Source organism: Hibiscus syriacus, unplaced genomic scaffold (assembly GCF_006381635.1).
Source record: "Hibiscus syriacus cultivar Baekdansim isolate YM2019G1 unplaced genomic scaffold, ASM638163v2 tig00112503_pilon, whole genome shotgun sequence".
Taxonomy (NCBI): Eukaryota; Viridiplantae; Streptophyta; class Magnoliopsida; order Malvales; family Malvaceae; genus Hibiscus; species Hibiscus syriacus.
In genome coordinates, this window is record NW_024063349.1 from 2117113 (window position 1) to 2130993 (window position 13881).

The 13881-nt window shown below is 36.0% G+C and overlaps 1 protein-coding gene across 1 annotated transcript; it reads left to right on the plus strand.

Annotated features, from left to right (window-relative positions):
• Positions 1 to 8088: 8088 nt before the first annotated feature.
• LOC120180855 (serine/threonine-protein kinase D6PKL1-like) lies at positions 8089 to 12458 on the plus strand. The gene is made up of 3 exons (XM_039186141.1): positions 8089 to 8259; positions 8870 to 10824; positions 11408 to 12458. The coding sequence occupies exons 2-3, from the start codon at positions 9050 to 9052 to the stop codon at positions 12252 to 12254; spliced, it is 2622 nt and encodes an 873-aa protein (XP_039042072.1). The 5' UTR covers positions 8089 to 8259; positions 8870 to 9049; the 3' UTR covers positions 12255 to 12458.
• Positions 12459 to 13881: the final 1423 nt, after the last annotated feature.

Here is a 13881-nt window from a genome sequence, read left to right on the forward strand (position 1 = left end):
GTTCTGTTATCTGACGTACACTATAACAATCACATTACTTGAAAAAATAATTTCTCTTGCATCTTAAATATTTTTTTCAATCACATTATCAGCTCATATTTATCTAGTACTAAGAGATTTTCACATACTTTTATGATGGGTATTATTTATCTAAAATTAACATTATAAATGTAATGGTCATTTAGAGAACTTAAAACTTTATTTATATTGTTAAAAAATCTTTTATTTCTAGAATATATATATATATATATATATGGATCATTGTCTGGAGGACTGACTTAGGAGAGAGAATATATTTGAAAAGTAACAGACGGCATCATTGAAAGAGGATCTAAAACGAGGCGATAAACCTTAAAAAAATGGTAAAGTAGACAATTTCATTTATTAAAAATTAACAGATCTAAATGAATTTCGGATTAGAAGCAGTGGCGGATCCAGAATTTTAAGTACAGAAGTTAAATTTTAATTTTCTTTTCTTAAAAATAATGAGTATGCAAAAATTATAATTTTTTTTCATTTTTTTCTTTACATATTAAGCTAAATTTAATCACTTTTTTAAAATAATGGGATGCATTTAGTCCTATAGGGGCTTAGTGCATCCGTCACTAATTAAAAATTGTAAAAATATCAAATTAAAATGAAATGTAAATTCAGTGGCAAATATAGAAATTATCTAGGGCGAATACGCGTTCATTTTAAAATTTAATTTTTTTTATATTAATATATATATGTGTATGATTTAAAAATTATTTTTGAATTTTTTTCATTGTAAAAAATTGAGTTTTGTAGATATAAACTCATTTTGTATTCATGAATGCCAGTACTTAAAAAAGGATATAAATTTTGATTTTCTCTTCATGAAATAGCCATAGTTTTATCAAAGAAATTTATCGCATCTGAAGAAATGGTTTTAATGGATCTGACAATGATGTTCCTTGTTTACTTGGTGGAATATCTTTTAATATAAAAGGATAAATTGTATATTTAGTGCTTAAATTATTACTTTTATTTCTATTTATTATTTTTAAAAAAAATGACACCTAACGTTTAATTTAGATTTTGATTGATATCTGTCATTTAAAAATAACAAAACTACTGATGTGATATATTTTTATATTTTAGTGATGATATGAAATTACCTTATGATTACACATTAATATCACCGTTAAGTTTTTAACGACGACATACTAAATTAAAATATAAACTAAACATTATATATGCTTTTAAAGAAAATAAAGTTGAAGTACCAAAACAAAATAAAAATAGTAATTTAGTTATTAAAAAGAGAAAATAACCTCAGTGACCAAAAATCTCATATAATATACGATTTTAACCAACTTTTTCCGGATTTACCAAAATGACCAACAAAATCGCAATGCGATCGCTAATTCGCAACGCGATCTCCATTATCGCAAATCAGTTTCCAGATTCGCAACGCGATTATGACTATCGCAATGCGATTTTCCAATTCGCGTTGCGATTTTCCCAATTCACAATGCGAATAAGTAAATCGCAACGCGAATTGGGAAAACCGCAATGCGATACTGACTATCGCAACGCGATAATACAAAATCGTAATGCGATACTGACTTTCGCAACGCAATACTTACTTTCGCAACGCGATACTGACTTTCGCAACGAGATAATACATAATCGCAATGCGATTTTCAAAGCGCCATTAGTATCGCAACGCGTATTTTATTTTCAAATTCCAAACACGAATGTTAATATATTGGAACACTGAACCGTCCACAGTATATCCCGTAATCGCAAATCAAGCGCCATTAGTATCGCAACGCGTATTTTATTTTCAAATTCCAAACACGAATGTTAATATATTGGAACACTGAACCGTCCACAGTATATCCCGTAATCGCAAATCATAACCTAAAACCTAAAATCACAACTCAGTCCACCATCTCTCACTCTCTCACCCATCTCCGATGAAATCCATCCCCATCTCCGGTGAAATCCGTCTATCTCCATCTCTCAGAGCCACCCCCACAACTAGAAATGGAAAATCAACCAAATCAACCACCGATGGTTAGTTTTTTTAATTATTTTCTTTTTGAAATTTGCATTATTAGGTTTTTCATATTGAAATTGATGATAAGTTTACTGGTAATTTCAATAATAGATTAACCATTTACTTAGATTGCTTATTAAATCAACCGAGAATCGCAACGCGAAATGAAAATCGCAACGACAAAATCGCAACGCGATTTTATTCTCTCGCTGCGATAGTCAAATTCGCGTTGCGATTGTCATTTTCGTGTTGCGATTTTCATTTTCAGAAACTATTCTTCTTCTGCAAATTGAAACTTGAATGAATTGCATTACTTCAACCAAAAAAACAAAGACAAATAAGAATTCACAGTGTTGCAAATTTAAGTTTGAAGAATAAACTATACTCTTTATGTTATTATTGTTTTTTGTATCTTCACAGTGTAGTTTTGGTATATCTAACTTAGTATGTTTATTGTTTTTGTAGAACTTTTGTTCGGCTCAATTGACCTTAAGAATAAAGTCAGCCTGGCCAAAACAATTGGGTCGAAGCTTTCACCTGCACAAAGAAAAATGTTGAGGATACTTGCTTCGGGCCATGGCTAAAAGTACAACATCCGGTGGAGATGCGATGTTGACACACCTGTTTCTTCAAACCATGACTAGCGATCTACCATACTATACAACGTCGTGATGAAGAGATATGGTTTGATTTTCCACCGCGTATACGTGTTTTGGGCGGGAGGATTTTTGCTTAATCACCGGTCTACGCTTCGGACACGATGATGTAGGTCGATACACTAGACACATTACCCACCCATCATGGTTATCCCGGGTTTTCCTGAGTTGGAGAGGCCGAATCTACACGTGGAAGACCTGACGAGATTATTGAATAAGAAAGATGGTTTTACTCGGATGAATGACGTCGATGTTGTCCGAGTATGCCTTCTAATACTTTTTCATGCCGGCTTTTTAGGCAGAGAGGCCAGACAACCTATTCCGAATGATCTAATCAAATTGGTAGAAGACCTAAATGCGTGGAACCTGTTTCCGTGGGGCTCGTATTTATGGAAAGCTACATGGAATAAGTTATCGTCTGCCTTGGATGATCGAAAAAGTTTGCATGGCAATGGTTCCAAGCTACATGGAATAAGTTATCGTCTGCCTTGGATGATCGAAAAGTTTGCATGGCAATGGTTCCAAATACACTTTGACAGGCTTTATTGAGCCTTTAAGGTAAGAATTTTTATATAATGTTTTCCAAAATTATAAGTAATTATTTAACAATTACTAATGTTTGTTATTGTTTGTAGATTTGGATATTTGAGGCCTTTCCCGCCATGAAGACATATGCAATAAAAACTTCAAATGATATTCCCAGGGCTATTTCCTGGAAGAGAAAACGAACCTTGCAATGGGAAGATTTACTACGGTATACGACAATAAATAATGTAAGTTAACATAAATACTACCATATGTTTATAAACAAGTTATTACTAGTACACATTTACCTTTGTTTGAGCTTTTATATTGTTAGGAGGCCAACACTCCGTTACAGAGGCTGACACCCATGGAAGCTGAGCTTGCCACTGATTGGTGGCAAGCTAGTAAGCGTTTTTTTGATGGCACGGATGATGAGCAGCCTCCACATCGGGAGCCATCACCTCACCCAGAGCTATCACCTCACCCAGAGCCATCACCTGATCGACCCGACTATACACCTCCACAACGACAGCCATCACATATTCTGTCACATCATCGAGCCTCTTCTCCACCATCACCGCAAGATAGGCGACCGACAAAGATGCCACGACGTTTATCTCCCTGTTCTCCACCTCCACCTCCATGGGATGAGTTAGGGGAGTTACGTGATGAGGTCAATGCCTTGCGTGAGGAGGTCGGTACTTTACGCAAAGACGATGGTGCATGGCGTGTTGAGGTGTCTACTTTACGCGGTGAGGTAGCAGCTCTACGTGAGATGGTAGAATCGTTGCAGAATGAGGTTCATACTCTACGCAACGAGGTAAGTTTAAGATTTTTCATATTTAACTTGATGATAAATTTACTCGTAATTTCACTTAGATTAACCATTTCACTTAGATTGCTTAATAAATTCATTCGGTTGCTGCTAATACTGCTAAACTGTTTTTGTTAGTATTTGTTTTTGTCTTTTGGTTGAAGTAATGCAATCCATTCAAGTTTCAATTTGCAGAAGAAGAATAGTTTACTTTCGCAACACGAAAATGACTATCGCAACGCGGAAATGGCTATCGCAATGCGAAATGAAAATCGCAACGACAAAATCGCAACGCGAAATGAAAATCGCAACGACAAAATCGCAACGCGAAATGAAAATCGCAATGCGATTTGTGTTTTGCGTTGCGATTTTGTCGTTGCGATTTTCATTTCGCATTGCGATTTTCATTTCGCGTTGTGATAGCCATTTTCGCGTTGCGATAGTCATTTTCGCTTTGCGAAGTAAGTTTCGTGTTGCGAAAGTAAACTATTCTTCTTCTGGAATGTTTATATATGTTGTCCTTTTAAATGTTTATATAAGTGCTTACTTCTGGAATGTGATCTGATGCATTTTGTGAACTATGATAGAATAATGACTTAAGTGAATACAATGCAAGTTTGAAACATATTTGTCTTTGTTTAATATCATGTCTGTTTGTTTACTGATTTATGTATTAATTTTTTTAGCGGCCCGATAAGGTGGATGCTTTACGTCGGGTTTTCCCGACTCACCTGTCATCCTCAAGAGTCCCCTCCAATCGTTCAAGAGGCCCTATCATCCCTCAGAGTCCCCCCACCACCGTTCAAGAGGGCCACTGTCATCGTTGAAGAGGTCTCTCCCACCATTCAGAGCTCGATTCACATGGGGTAATATATCGAATTATTGAGAAACCCCCACCGTTGCCGGACATGATGGATGAGAGTTGGCTCTCGTACGAGTTATCGGCTAGTACCCTTCCGGTATCTGAACTGGAGATGAGACAACTACCAGAAACAATTCTGGATAATACCCTTTGGGCTAAGACCGCAGTTGATTTTTATCTACATGAGCGGAGCCAAGGGTGTTACACTGACATAAGCAACTCAACGATGAGAGTATTGTTGCTTAATCGGTCTTGGTGGGGTGTTTTAGGGGTTGAAGACAGTGGCTATTTCGATGGGGAGGTAAGTCTTATATTGTCTTATATGATTTTGATTAATTTTTTTAAAAATTAATGTAATTCACTAATATATGTCTTTTTTTTGTAAAACAGCTATCGATGTTGGGTCACGTCTTCTAATAATAAGGAAGCTTAGGAAAAAAAAAAAATTCGCGATATAAAATAATGCGGGCGGCTTTTCACGCAGTTCACTTGAAGAATCCGAGATGAATCATTTTCGTTGGGCATGGACAAGCTAAACTTTCCTGCATGGTGGGAGGTCGATAAGGTTAGTGTTTATTTTTTAAATTTTTTAAAGGTGTTCATAAATAAGTGCGCAAATAAATGAATTATACTTATGATTGCAGGTTTTTCCTGTTTGGAACGTCGTCATTGGCTTCTCGTCCAACTTCAGCTCCCATCCCTGAAGATAATAGTATATGACACACATGATAATTACATATCACTGTCTGATTTGAGAGATATTATCAAGGGATGGAGCTCTCATTTGGCTAATTTCTTGGATGAGATTAATTATTGGACTCATTCTGGACACAAGAAGCCAAAGAAGTTCAATGTCACAGTTGTCAGAGACGAGACCGCGCCACAACAATCGCCGGAGCTAGAGGGGATTGTGGTCCTCGTATGCATGTCTTGGCGCGTTTGACGACGGGAAGCACAGTTTCTACCTCCCACCGATAGAGATAGAGCTGCAGTAGGCTTGTGGTTTCGGCATTATATGGCTAGAGCGATATATTCGAGACGTTGCCTACCTAAATCCGCGTTATGAAAGTATCCATTGTTAATTGGTAAGTCAAATGCAAGTTTTGTTAACATATACTCCTTTTGGTTGAAAATGTTTGGTTAGTACCTAGAATTCAATAATTTGCTGTTTGTAGGTTTAGATGTGTAGGAAGTCTGTTTGAGCAAATGTTTGGTTTCTGCAGGTTAATCCTTAAGTGAGCTGCGTGAAATGGATGTACGGTGCAACAGTTGATTCATTGATTCAATAATTGATGAGGAAATAAGAATTATTATTATTTTTTGATTGTTTAATTGATTTGTAAAAATGATTTGTAAATGTTGATTTGTTTAATTGATGTGTACATAATTCTTATTTGTGCTTGTTTAATTGATTGAAATGTAATAGTTGATTTGTTGATTTTCAATCTGCATTATGTTGAAGGCAAAACAGACTATCGCAACACGAAACTGACTATCGCAACGAGAGATCGCAATGCGAAATGAAAATCGAAACGAGAAAATCGCATGCGATTTTCATTTCGCATTGCAATTTTCTCGTTGCGATAGGTTGCGATAGTCATTTTCGCGTTGCGATTTCCCGTTGCGATAGTCAAATGAATGTCTAATAAGTGATAACAACTGAACAAATCATAGCAATGTTCAAACTCAAGTTACTAATACATGCCTAACTGAAAATGTTAAAGTGCACACATAAAATACACATAATACAACGTTTGCATTTAAAATCACCTAAGTTAACAGTCCCTAAAGGTGAAGCCGGTTGTGATTGAGATTTTGAAGATGATTGCGATTTTGATTGCCTTTTGCTTGACACCATATGAGCTTTGGATTTTGATGAGGATCCATATTTTGGTAGAGGAAAAGATGATTGTGATGGCACTGGTGAACCACATGTCAACCTTGTATGACCACTTTCCTTGCACCGACTACATGTCGATCTCTTGTTCTCTTCACCCTTAGACGGTATACGATCGTGACTTTTGGTCGGCCAGTAGCCTTCTGTCCATGGCTGGTGGCAAAACTGTTTGTAAGTCATCTGGTATATCCCACTCAGAAGGATGTTGCGAACTTTGAAAATCGCATTGCGATTCTGTATTATCTCGTTGCGATAGTCAGAATCTCGTTGCGAAAGTCAGAATCGCGTTGCGAAAGTCAGCGTTGCGAAAGTCGCGCGTTGCGAAAGTCAGTATCGCGTTGCGATTTTGTATTATCGCGTTGCGATAGTCAGTATCACATTGCGATTTTCCAAATTCGCATTGCGATTTACTTATTCGCATTGTGAATTGGGAAAATCGCAACGCGAAATTGGAAAATCGCATTGCGATAGTCATAATCGCCTTGCGAATCTGGAAACTAATTTGCGATAATGGAGATCGCGTTGTGAATTAGCGATCGCATTACGATTTTGTTGGTCATTTTGGCAAATCCGGAAAAAATTGGTTAAAATCGTATAATATATGGGATTTTTTGTCACTGAGGTTATTTTCTAAAAATGTATTTACCCTAAAAATGAGAAAAGAAAATGAAAACGTAAAGACATTATGCCAAAATTAGCCTCCCAACATTTATTAAAATGGTCATTTTATCACTGTTATATTTTTAGAGTATTTTGGCTTCCAACGTTTTATTCTAAGATAAAAAGGCAAATAAAATTTAATATAATAATCATTTTATCACTGATTCTTCTTTTATGTTGTATTTTAATCCTCAATATTTTATTTTAAATTAAAAAAGATTCATATTTTAGAATATTAATCGTGTGTTAACTAATAAATTTTGTCTACAAAAAAACTTTTATCTTAAAGTAAAATATTAGAGACAAAATACTAAAATAATATAGATCAAAATGACTATTTTAATAAACATTAAAGGCTATTTTTAATATTATACCAATAGTAAATTATTGAAGTCCAATTTTTGAAACAAATAACTATTCATGTCACCACCTAATTATTTAACGGAGGCCTCATTTAATATTAATAATAAAATATTCTGTTGTTAAATCTGAGTGAGCAATTGTTCAAATAAATAAATCTAAGCGAGCAGTGTTCAAATACAATCTGCTACGTGGGACCCACATAAATACAGGTGTGCCCCACTGTCATCGTGCTAAAATAATCAGAACCCAAAGAGAAAAAATTAAAAAGAAAAAACCAACCGTCTCTTTATTCACTCTCTCTCTCTCCTTCTTCACCTCCTTTATCATCAAATCGTCTTTGGATTTAGGGTTTTGAATCCCTAAACACCCATTTGTTAACGTCCCCATCTCACACTTTTACTTCAACTCATACAATCTGTTGTTCAATGCCTTTCACTTCTCCTCTTGTTTCTTCAGGTAATGCTTCTTTCTCTTCATCCAGGTTTTACTGTTGAATTTGATGAACGCTACAGACCTTTAGGATGCTGGAGCTTTTAGTGTATGGGTTTCTTTTTTAAATGCTTTTTGGGGGTGTTGGGCTTTGATTGACAGTTTAGGGTGCTTTTGTTCTTGGTATGTTTGTTGGCTCAGTGATTCTTTTTCAAAGCTGGAAATGGAACAAAGTGTAGTTTGCAAATTGAGATTTAGCTTCGGGTGGTTTTTTCCTTTTGTTTTGTGGAGGGAAAAATAGAGTTAAAATTTGTTTTTTGCTATGTAGTTCGACTATTTCTTTTTGGTTAACGATATACTGTTAGTTTAAATATAGCATGTGGTCCAGTAATTAACCATGATACATTAAAAGCGAGAAAAAGACAGTAGTCTTAGAAATTTAAATTATTCTACCTAATTTGATTTTGTTCATTTTGAAAATTTAAATTAAAACACCATGAGATGCTAGCGTGAATTGCTTATATGTTTTTTTTTCCTTTCAATTTTTTTATATATGCATGTGTATGTATTTGCTTAATTGTTATTTTTGCTGCCATAATATATATTTCTGGTTTTAATTGTTTTCTATTTTATTTAGGTTATTGAAATATATGGACTTTAAAATTGAGTTGATGAAGAAAAGGAGACAAGTAGCTATGAATCCGGATCTTTGAAGTTGGTTGATATAGAAACATGGATTAGTATAAATTTCAAGGGTGATATCCATACCTTTTTGGTTTAGGATACTGCTGAGAATAATTTATACTGCATAGCAGTTATGGGTTCATATTCTGGTACTTGTGAAATAGTTGAAGAATGCGAAGAGTCAAAGCCGGAACATCATTCTAAACGGCTGTACAGACCGCATTCAGGATTGGGTGTGGGTGACAAAGATGGAAAGCGTAGTTTGCTGAAAATGGGATGTAAGGATTCTCTAGAAGAAGATATTAATCAGCTTTTTGAAGCTATCAATCTTAAAGGTCCAAAAGGATTAAGTGTTTCATACCAGGGAGCAAGTTCTATCTTTTCAAAGAAAAATGCTTTGAAGAAGCCAATTGCAGTGGGGATGCCCCACTCCCCTAGAATTGGTGTTTCAGAGTGTTTGTCTCTTAAGCAGGCGTTAAGGGATCTTTGCATTTCTAAGGCATCAGAAATGGCTTCCGTGAAATGGTTATCGATGTCAACTAGTTCTCCTACGGTTTCTGAAGCTGGAAGGATAAGAAGCTTGTTCAATTCAGTAGTAGTTGAACCTGCCAGTGGATCTGGTGCTCTCAAAGATGAAAACAAGGGGAGCATGGTGGAAGTGTCTCTGGTGCCTGAAGAAAGCAAATCGACTTCTTCTAGAATGATTGCTGTGCCACGTGAACCTCCCCAGAACAAGTCATTGAGCCAAAGTGCTAATTCTTCGCCTCGATTTGCTCATGCAAGAACAGAAATTAGACCTGGCACTTCTAAATCAACTCAAACTGATGTTTCTGCATCCATAAAAGTTGGAACGCAACCTTCAATGGCAGAGCTGCATCGGAAGGAGAAGCACACTTCTGCATCTTGTTCTTATGCTGATGGTAATATGCCAGATCCTGAAAATACCGTGCCTGCTTCAAACAAGTTACCAGAAAGAGCATCAATGCCAAAGTTGGGACAGAAAGGCAGGTTGCGGGCTGTTGCTTCTTCTAGCTCAATTAATGGTAACAGAGTAAACAGGATGACAAGAAAGGCCCCGCGGGTGGCAAAAATAGTTGTTAGGAGCAAAAGTACTGGCAAAAAGAAAATAAAGCAGGATTCCTCTACTGCCTCTTGTGCTTCTAATATTTCCAGTGAAGTGAATAGAAGTTTGGATTCCACTGCAAGTCAATTAGTTTGTCTGAGATGCCACTGTTCTTTGAAGAGTTTAAGTAATGAATCTAATCAAGAATCTATAAGGTTGCAGTCGGTCGGTATTAGTGCTGCAGTGAGCTCAAGTAATCTGAATTCTGATTTGGACAAACCTCCGTTGGTTGAGAATGACTTTAACAAAAGCCGAGCTTCTGTTCCAAGGGCTAAAAAGAGCCAAAAATCAAGAGAAAAGGAACACTTCTCCCAAAGTTCAAGCAGCCTTGGTGATAGTAATAGCACAAGCATCAGTGATGACAGCAGTTTAAGTAGGCCTAGCTGTAGCAACAGACCACACATGTCAAAGGATGTAAGGTGGGCAGCCATCCGCCACATTAAAATGCAGCATGGGGTCTTGGGCTTGCGCCATTTCAATCTTTTAAAGAAGCTAGGTTGTGGAGATATTGGGACGGTGTATCTTGCTGAGCTTATTGGTACAAACTGCTTGTATGCTATAAAAGTCATGGACAATGAATTTTTGGCAAGAAGGAAGAAAATGCCAAGGGTCCAAACAGAGAAGGAGATACTAAGGATGCTTGATCACCCTTTTCTCCCTACTTTATATACCCAATTTACATCAGATAACTTGTCATGTTTAGTTATGGAGTACTGCCCAGGTGGGGACCTGCATGTTCTTCGGCAAAAGCAGCCTGGGAGATGTTTTCCTGAGCCAGCAGCTAGGTAAGATGCTTATATGATGACGAGTCATTTTAAATTAGGTTTACCATTATTTCAGAATTGCAAATGGAAAATAAGATTAGGGAGAAGGAATAAACTAAGATGGTTTAAGTTCATAACACATGCCTGCATTATAGAGTAAGAGAGCTTAAGTTCATAAGATATGGCTGGATGTGTCATATTAATAAGCAGAACTTTTGATCTGGCATCTTGTTGGTCATTCATTCAGTTTGAACATCTAAAATGCAATAAGTTTAGCATTGTATTGGTGGCTTATCTGGTTAAAGTTATGAAATGGTTAGAGTAGCTATGATAGGTTATAGGCGCTTCCTCCTGATTCACCTTGGGACCCCCCTGAAATCCAAGCCAACAACTGGAAGTGGTGGCTGGTCTCAAATTGACTTTCTTAATATCAGTTTATAGTAGTTTATGCTAGTCTCTAGGTGAGCTGTTTTTAGTAGTGTAAAGTACGGCTTAAAGGTGTGAAATTGAATGAGTGTCTTCCGTGCTCTCGTCTTTTTCTCTTCTCATCAAAACTGACATCAGAATATCTCTGAACTGTTTATATATGTTATTCTATATGCAGATTTTATGTAGCTGAAGTCCTGCTTGCTTTGGAGTACTTGCACATGCTTGGAGTTGCCTACCGCGATTTGAAACCAGAAAACATTCTGGTTCGAGAAGATGGCCACATTATGCTATCAGATTTTGACCTTTCACTTAGATGCACAGTTAGTCCAACTCTCCTCAAACCTTCCTCAGATATGAATCCAGCCAGGATATCTGGTCCATGCACAGCATCTAGCTGCGGAGAACCCTTCTGCATCGAACCACCTTGTCAAGTCGCATGCTTCAGTCCTAGATTCTTGCCTGCTGCTGCAAAATCAAAGAGGAAGCTAAAAGCCGACTTTGCTGCCCAAGTCAGATCACTGCCACAGCTAGTGGCTGAGCCTACTGATGCAAGATCCAATTCCTTTGTTGGGACTCACGAGTACTTGGCTCCTGAGATCATTAAAGGAGAGGGTCACGGAGCCGCTGTTGATTGGTGGACCTTTGGTATCTTTCTTTACGAGCTTCTCTATGGTAGGACACCTTTCAAAGGTGCAGGGAATGAAGACACGTTAGCTAATGTTGTGCTGGAGAGCCTTAAGTTCCCAGACCGCCCCCTTGTTAGTTTCCAGGCCAGGGATCTCATCAGAGGGCTGCTGGTAAAGGAGCCTGAGAATCGCCTAGGAACAGAGAAAGGGGCTGCCGAGATCAAGCAACATCCTTTCTTTGAAGGCTTGAATTGGGCTTTAATACGATCTGCTGTTCCACCGGAACTACCGGAGTTGTATGAATTCGGGGTTCCAAGCATGATTACCCCGGAAGCAGAGAGCAATTATTTGGAATGTAAAGCTACGAGAGACCACCTTGAGTTTGAGCTGTTTTGACAGAAAACGTGTATTGTAAGAGATGGGTTTCCATAAGATTACCCTTCTCCATGGCGGGCCACGAGTGACGAACCTTGAGCCTCGCTTCCCCTCTTGTAATCAAAGATGTGTGGCTCATGATGTATATTTAATTGAGAATTGTGGGTAAAGTTGTCATTATATTCAGACACCATTATCTTATATTTTAGCACTTCTTTAGCGTAAGTTGCACATGCTCAGTTTTCTCTTTTCCCATGAGTTTATGTTGTAAACAAAAATAAAAGGAAGTATTACAGACTATAAAAAATATTTAAAAAATATTCTAGAAAGTATTTGAAAATTAAAAATTGAAAATTCAAATTTTCTTAGACAAGTCATCGGTTGTTTCTCATTAGTCCAAGTTTATTATAATGTCTTCCAATATTTTTAATGTAATTTGTTTATTATTGGAGCAATTTCGAGATTTTTTTTCTAATATTAACATTTATTTTGATGATGTAAAAATAAAAAATTTCAGAAAAAATATATTTAGTTTTTTTAAATATTTTTTTTAAAAATTGAACATAATTATTAACTAATAAGATATATATATATATATATATATATATATATATACTATTTATGGGATCATTGCTAATAGGTTACGATAAAATTGAAAATTAAATAATAAAAAATCCAATAAGCCGTAGTCGTGGAAGATAAACAGTCGGCAATGTTGATGCCACGTGGCTAAATCAAATTTAGATCAAAGGATCAGCCAATGGGAAGTGTCGCCTATACCCTTTCCTATAAATATCTGACCATCTTCTCAAACTGAGAATTTCTGCTACGAGGCATATTAATATACGGTTAAAAAATAACATTGTTGATTAAATATGTAATATGTTAAAAGGGTTAGCGTAAATGTTATATGTTTTTACTTGGAATGTTATTTGTGTTGGCAATAATAATGGTAATAATCAGGAATATTATTATCGTATATAAAATGCGTCAAAAAAATATTGACTTTAATATAACAGTTAATTACTGGAAACATTATTGACCATAATAACATAACAGGTAGCACTTATGTAATGTAATAAGTAGCACATTTTTTAAGTTAATAGGACTTTAGAAATTTGACGATAATAAAATAAATTAATTACTTGATTTGTTATCAATATTATCAACATATTAGGTAGCGCCTAAAATGTTACCAAAGTTTAAGATGATGGAGCCTTAGAAATCCGACGAAAACCAAATAGGTTAATTATTGGAAACATTATCAATCAGAATAACATAACAGGTAGCGCTTATGTAACGTAATAAGTAGCGTATTTTTAAAGCTGATTGAGTCTTAGAAATCCGACGAAACAAAATATGTTAATTATTTGATTTGTTATCAATATATTAGGTAGCACCTAAAATGTTACCAAAGTTTAAGCTGATGGAGTTTTAGAAATCCGACGATAACAAAATAAGTTAATTATTGGAAACATTATTAACCATAATAACATAACAAGTGTCGCTTATTTCATGTAATAAGTAGCGCCTGTTTAAAGGTGATGGAGCCTTAGAAATCCGACATTAACAAAATAGGTTAATTACTTGATTTGTTTTCAATATTATCAACATATTACCGTGTACATTGTTAATTTACATATTACTT

Coding starts and splice junctions, on each gene's coding strand:
- LOC120180855 (XM_039186141.1), top strand. CDS start 9,050: ATGGGTTCATATTCTGGTACTTGTGAAATAGTTGAAGAATGCGAAGAG. Junction 10,825..11,407: donor TTTCCTGAGCCAGCAGCTAG/GTAAGATGCTTA, acceptor TTCTATATGCAG/ATTTTATGTAGCTGAAGTCC.